General features: G+C 42.3%; 2 protein-coding genes across 2 annotated transcripts in view; both read right to left on the reverse strand.

Annotated features, from left to right (window-relative positions):
- The window catches only part of LOC102966745 (cationic amino acid transporter 3-like), a 39,361-nt gene extending 35,073 nt beyond the window's left edge, over window positions 1-4,288 (reverse strand). Inside the window, exon 1 of the mRNA XM_042991892.1 lies at window positions 4,216-4,288. The gene's annotated coding sequence lies outside the window, so the exon portion shown is untranslated. The remainder of the gene's footprint in view (window positions 1-4,215) is intronic.
- The window catches only part of LOC122240309 (cationic amino acid transporter 3-like), a 110,266-nt gene continuing 86,569 nt past the window's right edge, over window positions 2,463-26,159 (reverse strand). The window contains exon 2 of the mRNA XM_042991896.1: window positions 2,463-4,539. Coding sequence (XP_042847830.1) covers window positions 2,614-4,356 — 1,743 coding nt within the window. The 5' untranslated portion in view covers window positions 4,357-4,539 and the 3' untranslated portion in view covers window positions 2,463-2,613. The remainder of the gene's footprint in view (window positions 4,540-26,159) is intronic.

The raw sequence follows: 26,159 nt of genomic DNA on the forward strand, positions 1-26,159 counted from the left end.
CATATGCACTGTGAAATCATTCACTATGATTTCCCCACTGTGAAAAGATTAATGATGGTATTTTAATCTAAATGTTTCAAAAATGAAGGTAGATGTTAAAAGGGCACTTTGTTTGCTTCCCTTCATTTTTACATGTGGAGGGACTTCAGCTGGAGCCTTGGTTTTCAAAGTGTGGTCCCTGGACCAGCAGCATCAGTATCACCTGGAAACTGTTAGAAGTACAAGTTCTGCCCCCCCCGCCCCAGATGTACTGAATTCCAAACACTGGGAGCAGGTTTTCACAAGCCCTCCAAGTGAGCTGCAGGAGCTGAAGTTTTAGCCATCACTGAGCAGATTACTATTCCTGGCCTCTCTCCACACCCTCTTTCACTGATAATTTGATTAGTGAGTTGAAGAGACAACTGTGAGTATGCCCAGCTCATCCCCTTCCATTCTTGTGTTGATTTTCTTTATTAATCCAGAACCAACTTGTCCACAGGACACTTGCATGCCAACTTGCTCATACAACAGAAAATCTAATAAAAGCGGACTGTCTCTTTTGATGGGAGGCAGGGTGTGTCCAGCACTTCTTGTGATGAGGAGTAAGTCTGTCTAATTTAATGATGTGGGCTTGGCAAACCAATTAGGTTGTGGCTGATTATTTAATCATATGTCTCTATATCTTGATTATCACTTGGTTCTAAACAGAGGAGGGTAAAATGGGGTATTATTTATTGGAGCTCTACAGCACCAACAATGGGCTGTAGTGAAAAGTGGGTGGGATTCACATTCAGACCCCACACAGTAGAGAGATCTAGTGGAGAAAGTAAAGGAAAGAAGAATCAGAAGTCCTAGAATTTTTAAGTAAATGAAACTTTAGAAATGATCAGTCCTGACCTTTCATGTTACAGATAAATAAGCAGAGCATTGATGGAACTGAGCAGTTTGTTCAAGGTCACATTGATAGTTCATGGTGGAACAACACCAGAACCCAAGACACTTGGGTCTCAGCTGTGCACTTTCAGAGCAGGTGGAATAAAGCAGACAACAGTACTGAAATTTAAAGTCCAAGAATGGAGATATTTCCAAGTAGAAGAACCAACTCCAGGAATATTCAGCATGGGTAGTGGGTTCAAAGCCAAAGTGCTTTGTGCTCAGAGGAAAGCTCTGGCTCCAATCCACCTGTGCACATTCTGTTGTCCCCTCTCACAGCCAAGGCTCAGGCTACACTGCATGCTCAGTGTGCTCTGACACTGCTTCATTTCTTGTGCTTTTCCTATTGTTCTCTGTGCCTAAGTTCCTCCCTCTTGCCCACATGTGACAAAATCCTATCCATCCTTGTAGAGAGCCCACTCAAAGGCCATTCCTCTACCAAGTCTTCTTTCATTTTACTAGTCACTGTGCCAGCCACAAATGATCATCCTGCACTCTGAATGCCCAAGACACATTATTTGCATTTCCCTTATGACAACACTTTCTACTTTGTGTTACAGCTATACTTTACCCCTTGGATTAGAAGATACGCTCCATAATGGCTTGGGCCATATTTCATCTTTTTCCCCCACATATCTTGGATTTTATAAATAATGCTGCAATAAACATAGGGATGCATCTATCTTTTTTAATTCATGTAACTAAATTTTTTTGCCCTGAAAAGGACACCATCAACAAAACAAAAAGGCTACCTACTGAACAGGAGAAGATATTTGTAAATGATAAATCAAATAAGGGGTTAATATCCAAAACACATAAATAACTTATACAAGTCAGCACCAGAAAACCAAGTAATCCAATTAAAAATATGGTCAGACTATCTAAATATACATTTTTCCAAAGAGACATACAGATGGTCAATAGACACAGGGAAAGATATTTACTCCGAGTAATCATCAGGGAAATGTATATTAATACTACAATAAGATATCACTTCATACCTGTCAGAATGACTAAAATCAAAAAGACAAGAAAAAAAAATGTTGGCCAGGATCAGGAGAGAAAGGAATCCTCATGTACTATTGGTAGGAATGTAAATTGGTTCAGCCACTATGGAAAGCAGTATGCAGGTTCCTCAAAAAATTAAAAATAGAAATACTCTGTAATCCAGTAATTCTGCTACTGCATATTTTTTAAGTAAACTCTACACCCAATGCGGGGCTCTAACTCATCACCCCTTAGTTCCAGAGTCACATGTTTTACTGACTGAGCCAGCCAGGCACCCCACCACTACTGTATATTTTATCAAAGAAAAGAAAAACATTTTTTATAGTTTTTTAAATAATATTTTTATATTTTTTAATGTTTATTTTTGAGAGACAGAGAGAGATAGAGTGTGAGTGGGGAGGGGGAGAGAGAGAGGGAGACACAAAATCAGAACAGGCTCCAGGCTCTGAGCTATTAACATAGAGCCCAACATGGGGCTCGAAGTCACAAACCATGAGATCATGACCTGAGCTTTGAAGTCAAATGCTTAACTGACTGAGCCACCCCGGTGCCCCATTTTTAATAATATATTTTTAAAAGCCAGTGAGAAGCTACAGGCACAACGGAAAATTAGATAAGTAAAAAATAATAATAAAAATAATAGATACTGGAACTACTGAGTTCAAGGTCTACAGTTTTGGACCTAGTTTAAGTTCAGTTAGAGACCAGGCTGTACTGGATCCCATAGCTGAAGTAGATAGCAAACCCAATCAGCATCCAGACACCAAATCGGGCCCAGGTGGCAGCTGACATCTGCATCATAAGGCAAACATTCACAAAGACGCTCAGTAGTGGGAGGAAAGGCAGAGCAGGGACCTTAAAGTGAAGGGGACTAGAGCTCTGTGGCTGTCTCCAGATGACCCCAGTGATCCCAGTGATGAGAACCAGGAGCAGCACAGACACTGAAATCCACACTGGGTCTCCAGAAAGCAGAACTGGCCACTGGGCCAGCACCAGGCAAAGGAGAATTAGCAGCAGAGCAAGCAGTGAGGAACAAACATAGACAACCCGGCCAGAGAGTGGAGTGGGGGTAAAGCTGCCTGGAAAAAGTAGTCCCTGTAGAGTCAGCCTCTCTACTGTATGTCCATTCTCCTCCTGCACCTCTGATTCATTTCCCCCATTCCTCCTCTCAGGCTGATACCTGATGATGAGAACACAAATAGCAACCATGGAGTAAGACATCAGGGACCCAATAAGCATGAGGTCCATAAGATCAGTGAGTCCAAAGAAGAAGATCATGATTATTGCAATAATGTAAAAAATTACAATAATCCCACGCTGGGGGATATTCCAGGTAAGGATCCTGGTACAGACAGGGAACAGGAGACCATCTACTGCCATATTGTGTAACAGTTGATATGTGAATAAAATAAGGTCAGACCTATTTCTAAAAAAAAAAAACAAAAATACAAACACTACCACATAGTAGGCAGGGGCCCAGCCTATAAGGAGAAATGCCTCAGGCAAGATGCTCCCAGGTTTAAGCTTGTAGTAAGGCACCATAAGTGTAAGTGCTAAAGAGACACCAAAATACAGCACAAAGCAGATGAACAGTGAAATCACAATGCTCCTGGGGATGGAACGTTGGGGGTTCTGGGCTTCTCCAACTCTAGTAACAATTTCCTCAAAACCTATAAATACATAGAAACACGTAGCTGCTCCACGGAGAATCCCCTCAAAGCCAAAAGACACAAACCCTCCAGAGCCCAGAGGGCCCAAGCTGGAGGTGTCATTGAGTCCAGCCATTGCATAGTCCTCTTCTGTGAGCTTCCAGTTGTACAGGTGCCCTTTAATGAAGCCAGAGATGATGACAAAGCTTAGAACCAAAATTTTTACCAATGTGAACATTTTGATAACTGAGGAAATGCAAATATACCACAACTCTGTGAGATACCACAGAAGAAACATAATAATGAAGTCTAGATTGTCTTCTAGGAGGTGGGAAACATGTGGTAAGATAATTTCATGCAGGGTCACACGCAGGTGCTCAAAAGCTAAGAAGAATATGTGGAAAAAAATGACTGCATTAGCACCAATGGAGAGGAGGAGGTTCCAGCCAGTGATGAAAGCCCAGAGCTCACCTATAATGACATGACTGTAGATATATGCCAAGCCAGAATGGGGAACCCGGGCACTAATCTCTGCATAGTACAGCCCAATCAACATAGAAAATAGGCCGGCCACCAAAACACAAATCACAAAAGATGGCCCTGCTTGATTTCTGACCACCTCACAAGCCAGGACAAACACACCTACACCCAGTGTGCGGCCCACACCCAGGGCCACTAAATCCAGAGTGTTCAGGCTTCTCCGTGGGTCATTCTCAGCCACCGGTTCCTTCAGCGTAGGTCCGCGTACCAGTTTTTGACCAAATCTGTGGAGTGCCTGACACAGCATCCTAGCTGGAACTGAAGAGGATTCCAGGATCAGAGAGCTGTAGCAAGCCCAGGGAGCAGAGTCTGGGATCAGGTTTGGTGAGTCTGAGTTAAGCCAAGTTGAGTTGGGGCTGCCGAGGTCCGTTACTCAGGCTTCAACGTTGCTACTTTGTATTTTCTGGTATGTGATAGCTCTTCACAATGCCTAAATAAACAATAAATATTTACTGAACAACAGTCTTCAACCAACTAACCAAAGCCCAGAAGTCCCATGTTACCTGTTGCAGCTTGAGTATCAGAGACTGAAACCAAAAGATTACTAAAAAAACTCAACCCTGCTTTCCCCTGAGAAAAGTGTCAAATATCACCCAACATTCTCCTTTTTACACATTACATGACAAAATCTCATGTGGGTTCATCTAACTCATGTAGCTTCATATACTAATTAAGCTGTAGGACACAATAGGGTATGAATTTATTATGCAATAATTCACACATGGGCTGTTTGTGTGGTGCTTGAGCATAAGTTATGACACGTTAATTCATGAACTAGAGGAACTTGTTGCAGTTACAGAACCATTTCGTAAATATATTCTGAGTTTAAAATACAAATATTGGTCCCAGAGTCTTAAAATTCTTTAGCTCCAAATCAGCTTCCATAGTCAGATGTCCCCCCTTGTCCTCATCCGACATCATCCATTTAGCTGTACTGGTGGCAAAGAATGTACAGTCCAACCTTTTCTTTTACCCATACAGGCCCACAGGGGGCGCTGTGAGAAGAGAGGTAGAGAAAGAGGCAGGGCCTTCAGAACTACCTGTAAGAACTAGAGAAACCAGGCTGCCTGGTGAGGAAATACTGGAGAAATAGGTACATAAGCCAACCAAGTGTCCATTACTAAGGGAGAGGAGCCAGAAAGGCCAATTTGTGAATTCTGAGCATTCAGTTAACCTCACCCAAAGTAACCAGGCAAAACTTAATACAATTTTTGTATCCACAATTGTGAGAGTGTGATAGGGAGGAAGGAAAGAAGTAGGTCACCTAGCTCAGTAGCTTACAACCAAAAAAATTCCTTCTGTATTCTCCCTGTCTGGGTTCCAGGACACAAGGAGAACTCACTTCTGCAGACAGTTTCCTCACTGGCCACACTGTGCTCTATAAACACCCTGCATCATCTGTGATGTCAACTGCCAGCCATCTGGAGACCATGCCCTACTCTGTGAGCTTATATTAAAACACAGACTTGTAATTCCCTATTAACTTTCCATGGTAGTTATTTTCCACTCACTCAAATCATGGTCTCAATATGCCAAAGATATTTTCTTAATGAAGAAACACTACCCTACATGTGGTTCCTCCTTCCTCCTCCTCTGCTGCTGCTATTCAAATGGACCCCTCCTCGAGTGGAACAAGGCTTTGGTGAACAATTCACAGCAATGCCCCAGAAATGAGTAGTGAAGAACAGAGAAAACAAAGTTGAACAGCCTTCACTCTCCTACTATTCAGGCTTTGATTTTGAGAGAATTTTAGGAAATGTCGTCAGTGGTTTTTAAAGACAGAAAGGTCAAGTCAAAATTGAAAAGTCTTCTCTACAGATTATCAAAAGGAATCCTAATGCTATGGGTCAAAGCTTCTGTGTACAAATCCATCTAGACTCCTTATTTACCACCCACCAGTGGCAACCAGTTTCAAGGTTATGATTTACTAATAAGCACATAACATAGACAGAGTCAATACTTAACTCATGGAATCTTGCTACACTGTAAATGTCACTGATATGTCCCACACCGACCCCCAGGCTTCAAATCCTTCAGTGCTTCCCACTGCCCTTCCTTCCTAGTCCTTCCTTCCTTCATCATCTGACCTGTGCTGGTTCCTCCAGCCTCCCACCCTGTCCAGCTGCTGCTCCAGCTGAGAAATTCCATGTTCACCCTGTTACCTGTCTCTAATACTCTCTTGTCCCTTCACGTAGCTACCCCCTACTTCTCTTTCAGTTCCCAGCTCAAAAGTTGCTTTTCAGGAGCCTCCCCTGACCCTCATGCTGCCCTTCCTATGTGCTCTCATACCACCCAGCTTACCCCATGTGCCATTTATCCTAATGTGTCACAATTCCTGCTCAGCTGCCTGTGCCCTAATCAAAGTGTGAGTTAGATGCTCAATTAATGCTCAACAAAAACTTGTTTAACAAATACACACACTGAGAGTAGAAACCTGAAAGAGAACATAATCCAGAATTTCTATCTAATTGACTTTGAGATACATGCTTTTTAGCCAAACAATATTTATAATACGGATCTAGGTAAAGATATAAATGGTATTGCCTTCCTTGTAGAAGACAAGCAGAATGAAAGTGTGAAGGAAAAACAAACTGATGAACCCTTGACCTCACGTCATTCATGGCAGGTATAAGCCACACAGGGTGACAAAGAATTGCCAAATTTTTTGAAGGCATCATGCTCAGGCCCTATAATATAGGTGGGATGTCCTAAGTCAGAGGTTCCCACTTCAGGGAACAGAGAGAGGGATAATGAAGACACTCAGAAACATTTTCATACTTCATACCCTGCCCTTCTGGAGATTCTTAACCATTAGCTCTGTCCTTCCCATGGCTACTCTAAATCACCCCAAATGACAAGAAATTGTCCTCAATTTCAAAAAGAAGAGATTATAAAAGTTTCTTTCACGGGAAAGCAGCACAGTTTAGTAGTTAGGAGTAAGGAGGCTATGCAGGTACACAGTTCAGGTTCAAATACAACTCAACCTTAGACTAGGTACTCTGGACAAATAGTCAACTTCTTGGTGCTTTAGCTTCAATAACAGTCAAATGAGAGTAAAAGTACTCATAGGGTAATTGTGAGGTTTAAGATAAATGATGCCTATAAAGTAGTTAGCTCAGTGCCTACCAAACAATATGTAATTAATATAATCTACCTAATGTTTAATATTGATATCTGATCCAAATCCCCAAACTTTGAAAATCAATTAGTCTTTATAAATTTCTAGCCCCAAAATCATCCACAAAAATTTGAACCTGTTAGCTCACCCTCATGAGATAATGAAACAGTTTATTCCATATATTTTATCTTGAAATGCTAAGTACCCTAATTAGACACCTTCTTACATGGTACTAAACACTTAGAGGTCCTAGGCTTACTGGGTTAGTCCAGTAATGAAAAAAATTCAAGCCTCAGGACACCTGGGTGGCTCAGGTCACAATCTCACACTTCGTGGGTTCAAGCCCCATGTTGGGCTCTGTGCTGACAACTCAGAGCCCAGAGCCTGCTTCGTATCCTGTGTCTCCCTCTCTCTCTGCCCTTCCCTGCTTATGCTGTCTCTGTCTCTCTCAAAAACAAATAAATATTAAAAAAATTTTTTAATGCAAACCTCAAACATCATCATCATCATCATCAATATTTTTGACTATGGATGTCTCATTCATAGAAGGGGCAGTGCTGGGTACTGTGCTAAGAGCAACAACCATTATGTCTGAAATTATGGATTTGAGTCTTGGATCTTCCACTGCACTATATAAACCAGGGTTATTTGCTTGATGTCTCTAAGGTTTTCTCACCCACAAGGAAACTTACCTACTTCACTTGCCTTATAGGATAAACATAAGAATTTGATGAGAAGATACAAAATATCACTCACTGCTGGTGAGACTGTAACTGGGGTCATGATCCTGAAGCAAAATCTTAGTGGAATTAATAATGCATACTCCCTCCCACCTTGCAATCCCTCACTGAGGTAAACACCCAGGAGAAACTCTCTCCTGAGTCTATAAGGAGGCTCAGCTGAAAGAGTTCATCACAGGACTGTTTCTGAGTTTGGAGCTATGCCAACCTCTGTTACTAGAGAAATGTACAGGTAAAATGTGCCACATGTACACAATGAAATATTACACAGCAGTCAGAATTAAAAAGTAGATTAAAGATAACAACATGGGTACATTTCAGAAACAAGTAGCAAAAGTAGAAGATGAGGTATACAGCACAGTTACATTTATATACATTTATTTTTTTTCCAATATATGAAATTTATTGTCAAATTGGTTTCCATACAACACCCAGTGCTCATCCCAAAAGGTGCCCTCCTCAATACCCATCACCCACCCTCCCCTCCCTCCCCTCCCCCATCAACCCTCAGTTTGTTCTCAGTTTTTAACAGTCTCTTATGTTTTGGCTCTCTCCCACTCTAACCTCTTTTTTTTTTTCCTTCCCCTCCCCCATGGGTTTCTGTTAAGTTTCTCAGGATCCACATAAGAGTGAAACCATATGGTATCTGTCTTTCTCTGTATGGCTTATTTCACTTAGCATCACACTCTCCAGTTCCATCCACGTTGCTACAAAAGGCCATATTTCATTCTTTCTCATTGCCACGTAGTATTCCATTGTGTATATAAACCACAATTTCTTTATCCATTCATCAGTTGATGGGCATTTAGGCTCTTTCCATAATTTGGCAATTGTTGAGAGTGCTGCTATAAACATTGGGGTACAAGTGCCCCTATGCACCAGTACTCCTGTATCCCTTGGGTAAATTCCTAGCAGTGCTATTGCTGGGTCATAGGGTAAGTCTATTTTTAATTTTCTAAGGAACCTCCATACTGCTTTCCAGAGCGGCTGCACCAATTTGCTTTCCCACCAACAGTGCAAGAGGGTTCCCGTTTCTCCACATCCTCTCCAGCATCTCTAGTCTCCTGATTTGTTCGTTTTGGCCACTCTGACTGGCATGAGGTGATATCTGAGTTTGGTTTTGATTTGTATTTCCCTGATAAGGAGCGACGTTGAACATCTTTTCATGTGCCTGTTGGCCATCCGGATGTCTTCTTTAGAGAAGTGTCTATTCATGTTTTCTGCCCATTTCTTCACTGGGTTATTTGTTTTTCAGGTGTGGAGTTTGGTGAGCTCTTTATAGATTTTGGATACTAGCCCTTTGTCTGATATGTCATTTGCAAATATCTTTTCCCATTCCATTGGTTGCCTTTTAGTTTTGTTGGTTGTTTCCTTTGCTGTGCAGAAGCTTTTTATCTTCATAAGGTCCCAGTAATTCATTTTTGCTTTTAATTCCCTTGCCTTTGGGGATGTGTCAAGTAAGAGATTGCTACGGCTGAGGTCAGAGAGGTCTTTTCCTGCTTTCTCCTCTAGGGTTTTGATGGTTTCCTGTCTCACATTCAGGTTCTTTATCCATTTTGAGTTTATTTTTGTGAATGGTGTGAGAAAGTGGTCTAGTTTCAACCTTCTGCATGTTGCTGTCCAGTTCTCCCAGCACCATTTGTTAAAGAGATTGTCTTTTTTCCATTGGATGTTCTTTCCTGCTTTGTCAAAGATTAGTTGGCCATAAGTTTGTGGGTCTAGTTCTGGGGTTTCTATTCTATTCCATTGGTCTAGGTGTCTGTTTTTGTGCCAATACCATGCTGTCTTGATGATGACAGCTTTGTAGTAGAGGCTAAAGTCTGGGATTGTGATGCCTCCTGCTTTGGTGTTCTTCTTCAAAATTACTTTGGCTATTCTGGGCCTTTTGTGGTTCCATATGAATTTTAGGATTGCTTGTTCTAGTTTCAAGAAGAATGCTGGTGCAATTTTGATTGGGACTGCATTGAATGTGTAGATAGCTTTGGGTAGTATTGACATTTTGACAATATTTATTCTTCCAATCCATGAGCAGGGAATGTCTTTCCATTTCTTTATATCTTCTTCAATTACCTTCATAAGCTTTCTATAGTTTTCAGCATACAGATCTTTTACATCTTTGGTTAGATTTATTCCTAGGTATTTTATGCTTCTTGGTGCAATTGTGAATGGGATCAGTTTCTTTGTCTTTCTGTTGCTTCATTGTTAGTGTATAAGAATGCAACGGATTTCTGTACATTGATTTTGTATCCTGCAACTTTGCTGAATTCATGTATCAGTTCTAGCAGACTTTTGGTGGAGTCTATCGGATTTTCCACGTATAATATCATGTCATCTGCAAAAAGCGAAAGCTTGACTTCATCTTTGCCAATTTGGATGCCTTTGATTTCCTTTTGTTGTCTGATTGCTGATGCTAGAACTTCCAGCACTATATTAAACAACAGCGGTGAGAGTGGGCATCCCTGTCGTGTTCCTGATCTCAGGGAAAAAGCTCTCAGTTTTTCTCCGTTGAGGATGATGTTAGCTGTGGGCTTTTCATAAATGGCCTTTATGATCTTTAAGTATGTTCCTTCTATCCCGACTTTCTCAAGGGTTTTTATTAAGAAAGGGTGCTGGATTTTGTCAAAGGCCTTTTCTGCATCGATTGACAGGATCATATGGTTCTTCTCTCTTTTTTTGTTAATGTGATGTATCACGTTGATCGATTTGCGAATGTTGAACCAGCCCTGCATCCCAGGAATGAATCCCACTTGATCATGGTGAATAATTCTTTTTATATGCTATTGAATTCGATTTGCTAGTATCATAATTGAGAATTTTTGCATCCATATTCATCAGGGATATTGGCCTGTAGTTCTCTTTTTATACTGGGTCTCTGTCTGGTTTAGAAACCAAAGTAATACTGGCTTCATAGAATGAGTCTGGAAGTTTTCCTTCCCTTTCTATTTCTTGGAATAGCTTGAGAAGGATAGGTATTATCTCTGCTTTAAATGTCTGGTAGAACTCCCCTGGGAAGCCATCTGGTCCTGGACTCTTATTTGTTGGGAGATTTTTGATAACCGATTCAATTTCTTCGCTGGTTATGGGTCTGTTCAAGCTTTCTATTTCCTCCTGATTGAGTTTTGGAAGAGTGTGGGTGTTTAGGAATTTGTCCATTTCTTCCAGGTTGTCCAATTTGTTGGCATATAATTTTTCATAGTATTCCCTGATAATTGTTTGTATCTCTGAGGGATTGGTTGTAATCATTCCATTTTCATTCATGATTTTATCTATTTGGGTCATCTCCCTTTTCTTTTTGAGAAGCCTGGCTAGAGGTTTGTCAATTTTGTTTATTTTTTCAAAAAACCAACTCTTGGTTTCGTTGATCTGCTCTACCGTTTTTTTAGATTCTATATTGTTTATTTCTGCTCTGATCTTTATTATTTCTCTTCTTCTGCTGGGTTTAGGCTGCCTTTGCTGTTCTGCTTCTATTTCCTTTAGGTGTGCTGTTAGATTTTGTATTTGGGATTTTTCTTGTTTCTTGAGATAGGCCTGGATTGCAATGTATTTTCCTCTCAGGACTGCCTTCGCTGCGTCCCAAAGCGTCTGGATTGTTTATTTTCATTTTCGTTTGTTTCCATATATTTTTTAATTTCTTCTCTAATTGCCTGGTTGACCCACTCATTCTTTAGTAGGGTGTTCTTTAACCTCCATGCTTTCGGAGGTTTTCCAGACTTTTTCCTGTGGTTGATTTCAAGCTTCATAGCATTGTGGTCTGAAAGTATGCATGGTATAATTTCAATTCTTGTAAACTTATGAAGGGCTGTTTTGTGACCCAGTATATGATCTATCTTGGAGAATGTTCCATGTGCACTCGAGAAGAAAGTATATTCTGTTGCTTTGGGATGCAGAGTTCTAAATATATCTGTCAAGTCCATCTGATCCAATGTATCATTCAGGGCCCTTGTTTCTTTATTGACTGTGTGTCTAGATGATCTATCCATTTCTGTAAGTGGAGTGTTAAAGTCCCCTGCAATGACCACATTCTTATCAATAAGGTTGCTTATGTTTATGAGTAATTGTTTTATATATCTGGGGGCTCGGGTATTTGGCGCATAGACATTTATAATAGTTAGCTCTTCCTGGTGGATAGACCCTGTGATTATTATATAATGCCCTTCTTCATCTCTTGTTACAGCCTTTAATTTAAAGTCTAGTTTGTCTGATATAAGTATGGCTACTCCAGCTTTCTTTTGGCTTCCAGGAGCATGATAAATAGTTCTCCATCCCCTCACTCTCAATCTAAAGGTGTCCTCATGTCTAAAATGAGTCTCTTGTAGACAGCAAATAGATGGGTCTTGTTTTTTTATCCATTCTGATACCCTATGTCTTTTAGTTGGCGCATTTAATCCATTTACATTCAGTGTTATTATAGAAAGATATGGGTTTAGAGTCATTGTGATGTCTGTATGTTTTATGCTTGTAGTGATGTCTCTGGTACTTTGTCTCACAGGATCCCCCTTAGGATCTCTTGTAGGGCTGGTTTCGTGGTGACGAATTCCTTCAGTTTTTGTTTGTTTGGGAAGACCTTTATCTCTCCTTCTATTCTAAATGACAGACTTGCTGGATAAAGGATTCTCGGCTGCATATTTTTTCTGTTTAGCACACTGTAGATCTCGTGCCAAGCCTTTCTGGCCTGCCAAGTTTCAAAGGAGAGATCAGTCACGAGTCTTATAGGTCTCCCTTTATATGTGAGGGCACGTTTATCCCTTGCTGCTTTCAGAATTTTCTCTTTATCCTTGTATTTTGCCAGTTTCACTATGATATGTCGTGCAGAAGATCGATTCAAGTTACGTCTGAAGGGAGTTCTCTGTGCCTCTTGGATTTCGATGCCTTTTTCCTTCCCCAGTTCAGGGAAGTTCTCAGCTATAATTTGTTCAAGTACCCCTTCAGCACCTTTCCCTCTCTCTTCCTCCTCTGGGATACGAATTATGCGTATATTATTTTTTTTTAGTGTATCACTTAGTTCTCTAATTTTCCCCTCATACTCCTGGATTTTTTTATCTCTCTTTCTTTCAGCTTCCTCTTTCTCCATAACTTTATCTTCTAGCTCACCTATTCTCTCCTCTGCCTCTTCAAGCCGAGCCGTCGTGGTTTCCATTTTGTTTTGCATTTCGTTTAAAGCCTTTTTCAGCTCCTCGTGACTGTTCCTTAGTCCCTCGATCTTTGTGGCAAGAGATTCTCTGCTGTCCTGTATACTGTTTTCAAGCCCAGCGATTAATTTTATGACTATTATTCTAAATTCACTTTCTGTTATATTATTTAAATCCTTTTTGATCAGTTCATTAGCTGTTGTTATTTCCTGGAGATTCTTCTGAGGGGAATTCTTCCGTTTGGTCATTTTGGAGAGTCCCTGGCGTGGTGAGGACCTGCAGGGCACTTCCCCTGTGCTGTGGTGTATAACTGGAGTTAGTGGGCGGGGCCGCAGTCCGACCCGATGTCTGCCCCCAGCCCACTGCTGGGGCCACAGTCAGACTGGTGTGTGCCTTCTCTTCCCCTCTCCTAGGGGCGGGATTCACTGTGGGGTGGCGTGTCCCGTCTGGGCTACTTGCATACTGCCAGGCTTGTGTTGCTGGGGATCTGGCGTATTAGCTGGGGTGGGTAGGCAAGGTGCACGGGTGCTGGAGGGGCAGGCTTAGCTTGCTTCTCCTTAGGTGATCCACTTCAGGAGGGGCCCCTCTTCCGTGGGCCTCTAGTCTGCGCTTGACTCCGGAGACTCCCTTCTGCTAATCCTCTGGCGGTTTTCTGGGTTCTTTAGGCAGGTGTAGGTGGAATCTAAGTGATCGGCAGGACGCGCTGTGAGCCCCGCGTCCTCCTACGCCGCCATCTTCCGGAACCCCCACCTAAATCCTTTTTGATCAGTTCATTAGCTGTTGTTATATCCTGGAGATTCTTCTGAGGGGAATTCTTCCGTTTGGTCATTTTGGAGAGTCCCTGGAGTGGTGAGGACCTGCAGGGCACTTCCCCTGTGCTGTGGTGTATAACTGGAGTTGGTGGGCGGGGCCGCAGTCCGACCTGATGTCTGCCCCCAGCCCACCGCTGGGGCCACAGTCAGACTGGTGTGTGCCTTCTCTTCCCCTCTCCTAGGGGCGGGATTCACTGTGGGGTGGTGTGGCCCGTCTGGGCTACTTGCACACTGCCAGGCTTGTGGTGCTGGGGATCTGGCGTATTAGCTGGGGTGGGTAGGCAAGGTGCATGGGAGCAGGAGGGGCAGGCTTAGCTCGCTTCTCCTTAGGTGACCCACTTGAGGAGGGGCCCTGTGGCAGCGGGAGGGAGTCAGATCCGCTGCTGGAGATTTGGCTCCGCAGAAGCACAGAGTTGGGTGTTTGCGTGGAGCGAGCAAGTTCCCTGGCAGGAACTGGTTCCCTTTGGGATTTTGGCTGGGGGATGGGCGAGGGAGATGGCGCTGGCGTGCGCCTTTGTTCCCCACCTAACTGAGCTCTGTCCTCCGGGGGCTCAGCAACACTCCCTCCCTTTGTCCTCCAGCCTTCCCACTTTCCAAGCAGAGCTGTTAACTTATGACCTCCCAGATGCTAAGTCGCGCTTGCTGTCGGAACACACTCCATCCGGCCCCTCCGCTTTTGCCAGCCAGACTGGGGGGCTCTGCTTAGCCGCCAGGCTGACCCTCCGCCCCGGCTCCCTCCCGCCAGTCCGTGGAGGGCGCACCGCCTCCCCGCCCTTCCTACCCTCTTCCGTGGGCCTCTCGTCTGCGCTTGGCTCCAGAGACTCCGTTCTGCTAATCCTCTGGCGGTTTTCTGGGTTATTTAGGCAGGTATAGGTGGAATCTAAGTGATCAGTAGGACACGCGGTGAGCCCAGCGTCCTCCTACGCCGCCATCTTCCAACCTTCTCCTATATACATTTATAAAACAGCCAAAGAGTGCTGCCTATTTGTCAAGGATACGCACATACCTGTTAAAATTTTCATGTGATTCTCTGATAAAACCTTCTACTGGTTTCTCCTTTTATGAAGAGTAGAACCCAACGTTTGCATTTACAATGACCTACAAAGTCCTACAGTATTTGTCACTGACCCACCTGCTACTCAGCCTCTGTTTCTCTCTCTCCCCCACTCATACTTCTCTAGCCTTCTAACCATTCTGGCCTCTTAACATACCAGGCAAGACCCTACCTCAGGGCCTTTGTACTTGCTCTCCTTATAACCATACCACTTCTAACCCAGATAGCCCCACGGTTGCTCACTTCACTGCATTTGGTAAAGCACATGTGTAGCACAGCCTTCCTTAATCACCACATATAAAACTACAATCTGCTCCTAACCACCCACAACACACCTTACCCCCATGCCCTCATTTTTCTCATAGCACTTGTCACTATTCAAGGTACTATATGTTGTACTTAATTGTTTATTATTTCCTCACACCAAGAGATGTAAGATCCATGAAAGCAGGGCATTTTTATTGTTTTGCTCTTGGCTATATTCCCCACACTACAACTGTGTATTTGTAAAGTGAATGAATGTATCTAAATACACATATAGAGCATGGATTGTAAGAGCATTTGTTAAATACACTAACGCAAGTGCCTCCAGTGAGGATGGGAAATGAGAATAGAGATCATGATGAAAGGGGAAAATGAAATGCATTATAAAGGGGCCTGACAGGAAGCAAAGATGCTAACACCCCATGGCGGAGAGAGGGGTTGACTCCACTCTGTGCACTTCAGTTTCAACAAGGAATTTCATGACATAATGTTGTGAGTTAAATTGAAGGGTAACTGGATCCTGTAATTGTCAGAACATGGAGAACACAAAGAAGAAAAGCCTACTAGAAAGAGGGCGGAGAACAAGGGAAGATGGGACACCCCTCCTACCAGTTCCCTCTGAACGCATTTCCTTTTCTCCAATTCGTCTTTCTCCTCCAGCTCCTTCAACTGTCTCTGGATGCTCCTTACTGGGCACTAAGGATGCTTGTACCACATTTTTCCCTCTGGGGAACCATCCCCAGCCACCTCCCTACCAACAGACACAACAGTGGTTCTTAACATTTGTTGAATCACAGAGCCCTCTGAGTTTGGTCACCTCAAAAAAAAGTCCTACATTCTCTTGAAGTCCATCTATGTACCCAGAGCAGGAATCCCAGAGGAGGATCATCTGAATCTCAGGGTCAGAGGTGGGAAATACTTAGATAACTTCTGTTTCTCTCAACTGTGTTTTACAGGGTGGTTGGTCCTTTTGCTCTTCACACTTTTACTGAAGATGAGGGAGAGTGGGTTACAGACAAAGTATGACGATACCAGAGAAGCAACACAAAGAACAAAACATCTGGGAATTAAATAACCACATTTCATTACTGCAACACAAACAGGAAGAAGAAAAATGAACAAGCAAGCTTATAGAAGACAAAGCAAAGCCATGATTGGGAATCCTGAGAGAGCCTACCACAAATCCAGTTTATAACAGTACACAAAAACATCATCCCCAAACACTATTTTCAGAAATGCCCTTTCTCCGTGCAGTGATCTACAATTATTCCAATAGTTTATATTCAGTGCAGACTCTCTGGCCCAGCTCTCAGAATCCTGCCCTAATTCTCCCTCTACCCTCAGGCCCATCCCCTCCTTCTTAATTCAGCTCCTTATATCCTGACTCACCCTTCCTTGGATAAGCCTTTACCCTGCCCTGCCAGGGATGCCCTCCTCACTCCTTTCTGTCCAGTCTTGATGCTCTAGGCCTTCTCAGTCCTATTCTACAATGTTTTCCCTGGTGATTAGTCAGCCTTTCCTAATCCATCCTGACCGGTCCCCATCTCCAACCTCCATCCAATTCCCATCAGCACTTACAGTCCATCCTGATGCTCAGCTAAAACTAGTTTTCCCTTTCTGTCTGCTGGTGTCCTGTGTGTGTCACTTAAATTCCTTTATAATATAAAAGCTTCTGAGGTCAGGGCCAGGATCTATATACCTCCTCCTTCTAGATTCCACACTCCCACCTCCAACCTCACTACCCAGGACAAGGATCTGCTCATAAATGTGCTAAGAAACCATAACAGCCATTTAGGACATAGAAAATGAATATACAGATGTTTTGATCAACTACTATATCTTAAGATTCCTGGAGGGAATTTGTTTTGTTTTGTTGTTTATTTGTTTGTTTGGATTTTTTTTGAAGGAGATAAAGGGCCAAACAGAGGTGTAAACAGGAGCTAGAACATGCATAATCATCTATTTCAAGCACATTTCTAAGGTATTTCCAAATGAGGGCCCTGGGTTTGTGAATCTCAGTTTAATTATGAAACAGTCTCTCCCAAAGGAGGTACTTGGTGCATGAGAGGTGCTTAAAGAAATGTGGATAGAGGCCAGAGAACATGAAGCCAGCTTGTATGAATTCAATAATGCCTTCAACTCCCCCTTCCCTCCCTCTCCTCCGTGAATTTCTCTCAGTCTCTGAACTCCTTCCAAACTCCAAAATCAAAGTGCCATCCCAAGTCTCCTAGAACAACTCCTGTCAGGTTCAACAATCTACCCATTAAATTGCAGACTATCTTCCTGTCCCAACCAGCCCCAACCACTCCTCTTTGTCCTGGAGGTCATTGTGTTCACCCCTCTGTCTCTGAGAAGGGCACTGCCCTCACTCTGGACATTTCTTTTTCAAAGCATTTTCTGATACAGTAAGTTCTACTGGCTCCCCTGGCTGGGTGTTAACCCTCTTGCCAATCAGGAAGTTGGCCTAGCGTTTCCTCCTGAATAGCCTCAAAGAGAGTTTGGGTACCAGTTGCTTGGCTAGAAGTTTGATAAAGACTTGAGAGAAAGGCATATGAGGCTGTTAAATAATTATTTTACTTCTCAAAGTTTCAGAGAAGTGGATTTAAATACAACATCTACAGAGATCATATCAATCCTCTGTATCCAAGCATAGATCCTTTCTAACCTCAAAGTATATGAAAACTCTCTTCCTCTTTAAAACTTCCAGACAATGAAGATTCTGGAGCCAATGCAACTAGTACCTCCAAACACTCAAGTATAAAGCTCCTTAGAAACTTAACTTCCCCAGAGTTTCTCAAGTCCTAACTCAAGCAGCCCTGCAAATGAGGTAGGGGGCGGTCATGAATATAGGAGTAGAAGCTTTGAGTTCAGGGCAAGAGTTTTAAGTAAAGGTAAATGTTGTGTACATGTACAGCAACATATCCAAGAGTGAAAGAGTTCACAAGGCATATGAAAAGGCAAACAGAACAAAAGCCACCATGAACACTGGGGCTGAGTCTCATACCCAAGGGTAGAAGAAATTAGTTTACAAAATCAAATGAAAAATGGAATATTTGGACTTTCTCTTTCTGTTTTGGCCTTCTCTTCAAGTCTGTGTCCACTCATGGTCTTTCATTTATCCATTCAACAAATACACTAATTCTCATTTATTCAGCACTGCAGATTAAGCAGAAAAAGCACAGAAATCCCTCCACACAAATTGGTTACGTCTTTAAGTTGAAAGCAAACAATAAACAAATAAGTAATATGAATATTTACTGTGTTGGATTTTCAATCAGTGATGCAGAGAAAAGAAAGCAAGAAAAGGTAAGGATGTGCTCAGAGTGGGTGTTTTGATTATAAGATGGTTGATCTAAGACAGCCTCACCTTCACACTGTTGTGCAAGCGTCACCACCGTCATCTCCAGAACTTGTTCATCTTCCTCGGCTGAAACTCTGTATCCATTAAATAGTAACTCCCCATTCTTCCCTCCCTGCAGCCCCTGGCAACCATGATTGTTCATTCTCTGTCTTAATTTGACTACTGTGGGTACCTCATATAAGTGGAATCACACAATATTGTCCTTTTGTGACCAGCTTATTTCACTTAGCATAAAGTCTTCAAGATTCATGCATGTCAGAGCATATGTCTGAACGTCCTTCCTCATTAAGGCTGAATAATACATCATTATGTATATCCCACATCTTGTTTATCCACCCATCCACTAATGGGCATGTGGGTTGTTTCACCTTTTAGCTGTTATAATGCTGTTATGAATACATGTATACAAATGTCTTTTTTAGTCCCTGCTTTCAATTCTGTGGCATATATACCCAGAAGTGGGATTCCTGGATAGTATGGTAATTGGATATGTAGTTTTTTGAGAAATCACTATAGTGTGTTCCCCATGGAGGCACAATTTTACATTCTGACCAGCAATGCACAAGTGTCCCAATTTCTCCACATCCTCACCAATACTTTTTATCTTTTGTTTTGTTTTGTTTTGTTTTGTTTTGTTTTGTTCTTTATTACTAGCCATCCTAACAGGTGCGAAGTGGTACTTATCAACTGTTGAGGCCTGTGGGGCCAGGACAGAGTGAGTGAGGGGTAACCAGTAGGACATGAGGTCAGAGAGAAAGCAGGAAGACAGATCCCTCATGTAGGGTCTGAGAGTCACTGTGAGGACTTCAGCTGTATGATTCTGGGCGAGATGGAAGCCTTTAAGAAAGTGATAGTTTGACAGGTTGCCTACTGATTTTCATGTTCTGTGAATTAAGTACTGGGTTCTTAAACTAAGGAAAGGTCTTCTCCAGAATTTGAAGACAAGGTGTGGAGACAAGTTTTGCAGAGTTCTCAATAGATGTCTGATGCATCTGAAAACACGATTATGGTTGGACAAGCTGTGTTCTTGCCTTGGCCTCCCTCTCTACATGCCAGTGCAGAGATTCCATGCAGCTACCCATGGGAAAGTAACATGATGGATTGGTTTTCCTGGAACTATTCACTCCCTGGATTATCTCTAGGCAGGACTCAAACACTTAAATATCAAACGAAAGTCATTTTAGTATCATTCACTATTTTAGGTTATTCCCACCATTATTATGAATAATGAAGAGCTGACATGGAGACAAAGGGCACATTTTTCAGAACCTTGTGAAATTAAGGACTGGAAAGACAGGGGCAGGGAGACCCCCAGAAATGGGACAGTAACCATGTGCATCAGGCACTTGCAAGCCTTGCAAAATTAACTAGGTTAAGCCCCTCCAAAACCCAAGATGCCTTAGGAAGGACTGTCAGAAGCATTTGAGTAGCTCATGAATGGAAAGAGAAAGGGCCCCAGAGGGAAGCCTGAACATACATTTCTGAGAGGCAAGGAATACGTGTCATAACCACACTTCCCCCAAGGAAACAGCAATGAAAGTTTCTACATTTAGATGAAAAGTCCAGAGGATACAGGAAAATGGCGGCATAGGAGGACGCTGGGCTCGCGCGTCCTGCTGATCACTTAGATTCCACCGATACCTCCCTAAATAACCCAGAAAACCGCCAGAGGATTAGCAGAACGGAGTCTCTGGAGCCAAGCGCAGACGAGAGGCCCACGGAAGAGGGTAGGAAGGGCGGGGAGGCGGTGCGCCCTCCACAGACTGGCGGGAGGGAGCCGGGGCGGAGGGGCAGCCTGGCGGCTAAGCAGAGCCCCCCAGTCTGGCTGGCAAAAGCGGAGGGGCCGGATGGAGTGTGTTCCGACAGCAAGCGCGACTTAGCATCTGGGAGGTCATAAGTTAACAGCTCTGCTTGGAAAGTGGGAAGGCTGGAGGACAAAGGGAGGGAGTGTTGCTGAGCCCCCGGAGGACAGAGCTCAGTTAGGTGGGGAACAAAGGCGCACGCCAGCGCCATCTCCCTCGCCCATCCCCCAGCCAAAATCCCAAAGGGAACCAGTTCCTGCCAGGGAACTTGCTCGCTCCACGCAAACACCCAACTCTGTGCTTCTGCGGAGCCAAATCTCCAGCAGCGGATCTGACTCCCTCCCGCTGCCACAGGGCCCCTCCTCAAGTGGGTCACCTAAGGAGAAGCGAGCTAAGCCTGCCCCTCCTGCTCCCATGCACCTTGCCTACCCACCCCAGCTAATACGCCAGATCCCCAGCACCACAAGCCTGGCAGTGTGCAAGTAGCCCAGATGGGCCACACCACCCCACAGTGAATCCCGCCCCTAGGAGAGGGGAAGAGAAGGCACACACCAGTCTGACTGTGGCCCCAGCGGTGGGCTGGGGGCAGACATCAGGTCGGACTGTGGCCCCGCCCACCAACTCCAGTTATACACCACAGCACAGGGGAAGTGCCCTGCAGGTCCTCACCACTCCAGGGACTCTCCAAAATGACCAAACGGAAGAATTCCCCTCAGAAGAATCTCCAGGATATAACAACAGCCAATGAACTGATCAAAAAGGATTTAAATAATATAACAGAAAGTGAATTTAGAATAATAGTCATAAAATTAATCGCTGGGCTTGAAAACAGTATACAGGACAGCAGAGAATCCCTTGCTACAGAGATCAAGGGACTAAGGAACAGTCACGAGGAGCTGAAAAACGCTTTAAACGAAATGCAAAACAAAATGGAAACCACGACGGCTCGGCTTGAAGACGCAGAGGAGAGAATAGGTGAGCTAGAAGATAAAGTTATGGAAAAAGAGGAAGCGAGAAAAAGAGAGATAAAAAAATCCAGGAGTATGAGGGGAAAATTAGAGAACTAAGTGATACACTAAAAAGAAATAATATACGCATAATTGGTATCCCAGAGGAGGAAGAGAGAGGGAAAGGTGCTGAAGGGGTACTTGAAGAAATAATAGCTGAGAACTTCCCTGAACTGGGGAAGGAAAAGGGCATTGAAATCCAAGAGGCACAGAGAACTCCCTTCAGACGTAACTTGAATCGATCTTCTGCACGACATATCATAGTGAAACTGGCAAAATACAAGGATAAAGAGAAAATTCTGAAAGCAGCAAGGGATAAACGTGCCCTCACATATAAAGGGAGACCTATAAGACTCGTGATTGATCTCTCTTTTGAAACTTGGCAGGCCAGAGAGGATTGGCACGAGATCTTCAGTGTGCTAAACAGAAAAAATATGCAGCCGAGAATCCTTTATCCAGCAAGTCTGTCGTTTAGAATAGAAGGAGAGATAAAGGTCTTCCCAAACAAACAAAAACTGAAGGAATTCATCACCACTAAACCAGCCCTACAAGAGATCCTAAGGGGGATCCTGTGAGACAAAGTACCAGAGACATCACTACAAGCATAAAACATACAGACATCACAATGACTCTAAACCCATATCTTTCTATAATAACACTGAATGTAAATGGATTAAATGCGCCAACCAAAAGACATAGGGTATCAGAATGGATAAAAAAACAAGACCCATCTATTTGCTGTCTACAAGAGACTCATTTTAGACATGAGGACACCTTTAGATTGAGAGTGAGGGGATGGAGAACTATTTATCATGCTCCTGGAAGCCAAAAGAAAGCTGGAGTAGCCATACTTATATCAGACAAACTAGACTTTAAATTAAAGGCTGTAACAAGAGATGAAGAAGGGCATTATATAATAATTGCAGGGTCTATCCATCAGGAAGAGCTAACAATTATAAATGTCTATGCGCCGAATACCGGAGCCCCCAAATATATAAAACAATTACTCATAAACATAAGCAACCTTATTGATAAGAATGTGGTCATTGCAGGGGACTTTAACACTCCACTTACAGAAATGGATAGATCATCTAGACACATGGTCAATAAATAAACAAGGGCCCTGAATGATACATGGGATCAGATGGACTTGACAGATCTATTTAGAACTCTGCATCCCAAAGCAACAGAATATACTTTCTTCTCGAGTGCACATGGAACATTCTCCAAGATAGATCATATACTGGGTCACAAAACAGCCCTTCATAAGTTTACAAGAATTGAAATTATACCATGCATACTTTCAGACCACAATGCTATGAAGCTTGAAATCAACCACAGGAAAAAGTCTGGAAAACCTCCGAAAGCATGGAGGTTAAAGAACACCCTACTAAAGAATGAGTGGGTCAACCAGGCAATTAGAGAAGAAATTAAAAAATATATGGAAACAAACGAAAATGAAAATAAACAATCCAGACGCTTTGGGACGCAGCGAAGGCAGTCCTGAGAGGAAAATACATTGCAATCCAGGCCTATCTCAAGAAACAAGAAAAATCCCAAATACAAAATCTAACAGCACACCTAAAGGAAATAGAAGCAGAACAGCAAAGGCAGCCTAAACCCAGCAGAAGAAGAGAAATAATAAAGATCAGAGCAGAAATAAACAATATAGAATCTAAAAAAACGGTAGAGCAGATCAACGAAACCAAGAGTTGGTTTTTTGAAAAAATAAACAAAATTGACAAACCTCTAGCCAGGCTTCTCAAAAAGAAAAGGGAGATGACCCAAATAGATAAAATCATGAATGAAAATGGAATGATTACAACCAATCCCTCAGAGATACAAACAATTATCAGGGAATACTATGAAAAATTATATGCCAACAAATTGGACAACCTGGAAGAAATGGACAAATTCCTAAACACCCACACTCTTCCAAAACTCAATCAGGAGGAAATAGAAAGCTTGAACAGACCCATAACCAGCGAAGAAATTGAATCGGTTATCAAAAATCTCCCAACAAATAAGAGTCCAGGACCAGATGGCTTCCCAGGGGAGTTCTACCAGACATTTAAAGCAGAGATAATACCTATCCTTCTCAAGCTATTCCAAGAAATAGAAAGGGAAGGAAAACTTCCAGACTCATTCTATGAAGCCAGTATTACTTTGGTTTCTAAACCAGACAGAGACCCAGTATAAAAAGAGAACTACAGGCCAATATCCCTGATGAATATGGATGCAAAAATTCTCAATTATGATACTAGCAAATCGAATTCAATAGCATATAAAAAGAATTATTCACCATGATCAAGTGGGATTCATTCCTGGGATGCAGGGCTGGTTCAACATTCGCAAATCAATCAACGTGATACATCGCATTAATTAAAAAAAAAAGAGAAGAACCATATGATCCTGTCAATCGATGCAGAAAAGGCCTTTGACAAAATCCAGCACCCTTTCTTAATAAAAACCCTTGAGAAAGTCGGGATAGAAGGAACATACTTAAAGATCATAAAAGCCAGTTATGAAAAGCCCACAGCTAACATCATCCTCAATGGGGAAAAACTGAGAGCTTTTTCCCTGAGATCAGGAACACGACAGGGATACCCACTCTCACCACTGTTGTTTAACATAGCGTTGGAAGTTCTAGCATCAGCAATCAGACAACAAAAGGAAATCAAAGGCATCAAAATTGGCAAAGATGAAGTCAAGCTTTCGCTTTTTGCAGATGACATGATATTATACGTGGAAAATCCGATAGACTCCACCAAAAGTCTGCTAGAACTGATACATGAATTCAGCAAAGTTGCAGGATACAAAATCAATGTACAGAAATCCGTTGCATTCTTATACACTAACAATGAAGCAACAGAAAGACAAATAAAGAAACTGATCCCATTCACAATTGCACCAAGAAGCATAAAATACCTAGGAATAAATCTAACCAAAGATGTAAAAGATCTGTATGCTGAAAACTATAGAAAGCTTATGAAGGTAATTGAAGAAGATATAAAGAAATGGAAAGACATTCCCTGCTCATGGATTGGAAGAATAAATATTGTCAAAATGTCAATACTACCCAAAGCTATCTACACATTCAATGCAGTCCCAATCAAAATTGCACCAGCATTCTTCTCGAAACTAGAACAAGCAATCCTAAAATTCATATGGAACCACAAAAGGCCCAGAATAGCCAAAGTAATTTTGAAGAAGAACACCAAAGCAGGAGGCATCACAATCCCAGACTTTAGCCTCTACTACAAAGCTGTCATCATCAAGACAGCATGGTATTGGCACAAAAACAGACACATAGATGAAAAGTCCAAGGAGTTATAGATTTTCTCAACAGCTAATAATCTGGATAGAATGGCTAATCAACTACCATTCAAAAATGTTAGAAATACACACTTATGTGTGTGATTGGGAGCGGGGAGACATGGAGGGGAGAGAAGGAGATAATAATGGGGTTGTTCCTGCTGGAAAAGGAGGAAAGACAGAAATGAATTTTCACTATGACATTCTTAGGATTCAAATGGCTGTTAGTGGAGTTAATTATAGGAAAATCTGGAAACTTAACTAATTAATTTCTCTTTCAAAGAAATAGGTCATGTTCTCATAGGTTCTGTGTGCTGGTTCTCTTTCCAGCTGTGAACCATCTAATTCATCAACCACCCGCAACAGAGTATGATCACCACCCACCCCCAGGGTGAAGAGATTCCACAGGTGTGTCACAACATAGTGTCAATCTCATTTCTCTCCTCTATGGGTCTTTACAGATGTCCTGGGTTATCCCTAAGCTTCCACACATTTATCATCAAAAGGGGACTAAGATATAGGAGAAGGCTGCTCCTCCTCCTTTCCTCAAGTAGAAAAATAGGAGACCTAAATGGCAGTGAAGTTTTATTTCATTCATTTATTTGTTCATTCAATAAACATTCAACACCTAAATGTCAGTTCTACTGTTTGATGCGACAAACACAACTGGGAGGAAAGAAGGAATGTTCATGCATACATGGCACTCGTTGTCTTTAACATGTTCTTATATAATAGTCCTGTCCAAAATGTGTAACCTAAACCTGGTGATAAAAATTATCAGTCTACAAAACAACTTTGTAAAGAAAGTGGACTTTCTATAAAACAACTGACATGTGCTGTTCAAAACTATCAATGTCAGGAATGACAGGCTGAGGAACTATTACAGATTAAATGAGAATAAAGAGGCATAATAACAACGAAATGCAATGCATAACCCTGGATTGCATCTGGATCATGGAGAAACACTTTAGTATAAGAAAATAGGAATTTAGTAAACCTAAACTGTAGACATATTTCATAAATACATGCACCCACACACTTACACAATACATTGGACAGAGTGAGCAAATGTGGCAAAATATTAACAACTGTTCAATCCTAGTGAAAAATAAATGGGTGTTTACTATACTATTCTTGCCACTTTCTGTAGAATTGATATTTTGCAAACTAAAAATGTAGGAAGAAAAAAAGAATAATAAGCTATGGTTGTTCTCCTTCTGAAAAATAACACTTTCCTCAAGTCTTAAGTCACATGTGTGCACACACATAAATGAGCGCGTGCACGCACACACACACACACACACTCTCAACCAGACCTGCAATTTCCTATTCTCTATTAAATCCAAACTTCTAATGTTGTATTTACAAATCTTTCTTTTCCCTGTCCTTCTACCACTTACTCCTACTATTAACCTTTTCTGTGGCTCCTGCTTGAACAGGAAAATCTT

The sequence above is a fragment of the Panthera tigris genome, chromosome B4, assembly GCF_018350195.1.
Source record: "Panthera tigris isolate Pti1 chromosome B4, P.tigris_Pti1_mat1.1, whole genome shotgun sequence".
Taxonomy (NCBI): Eukaryota; Metazoa; Chordata; class Mammalia; order Carnivora; family Felidae; genus Panthera; species Panthera tigris.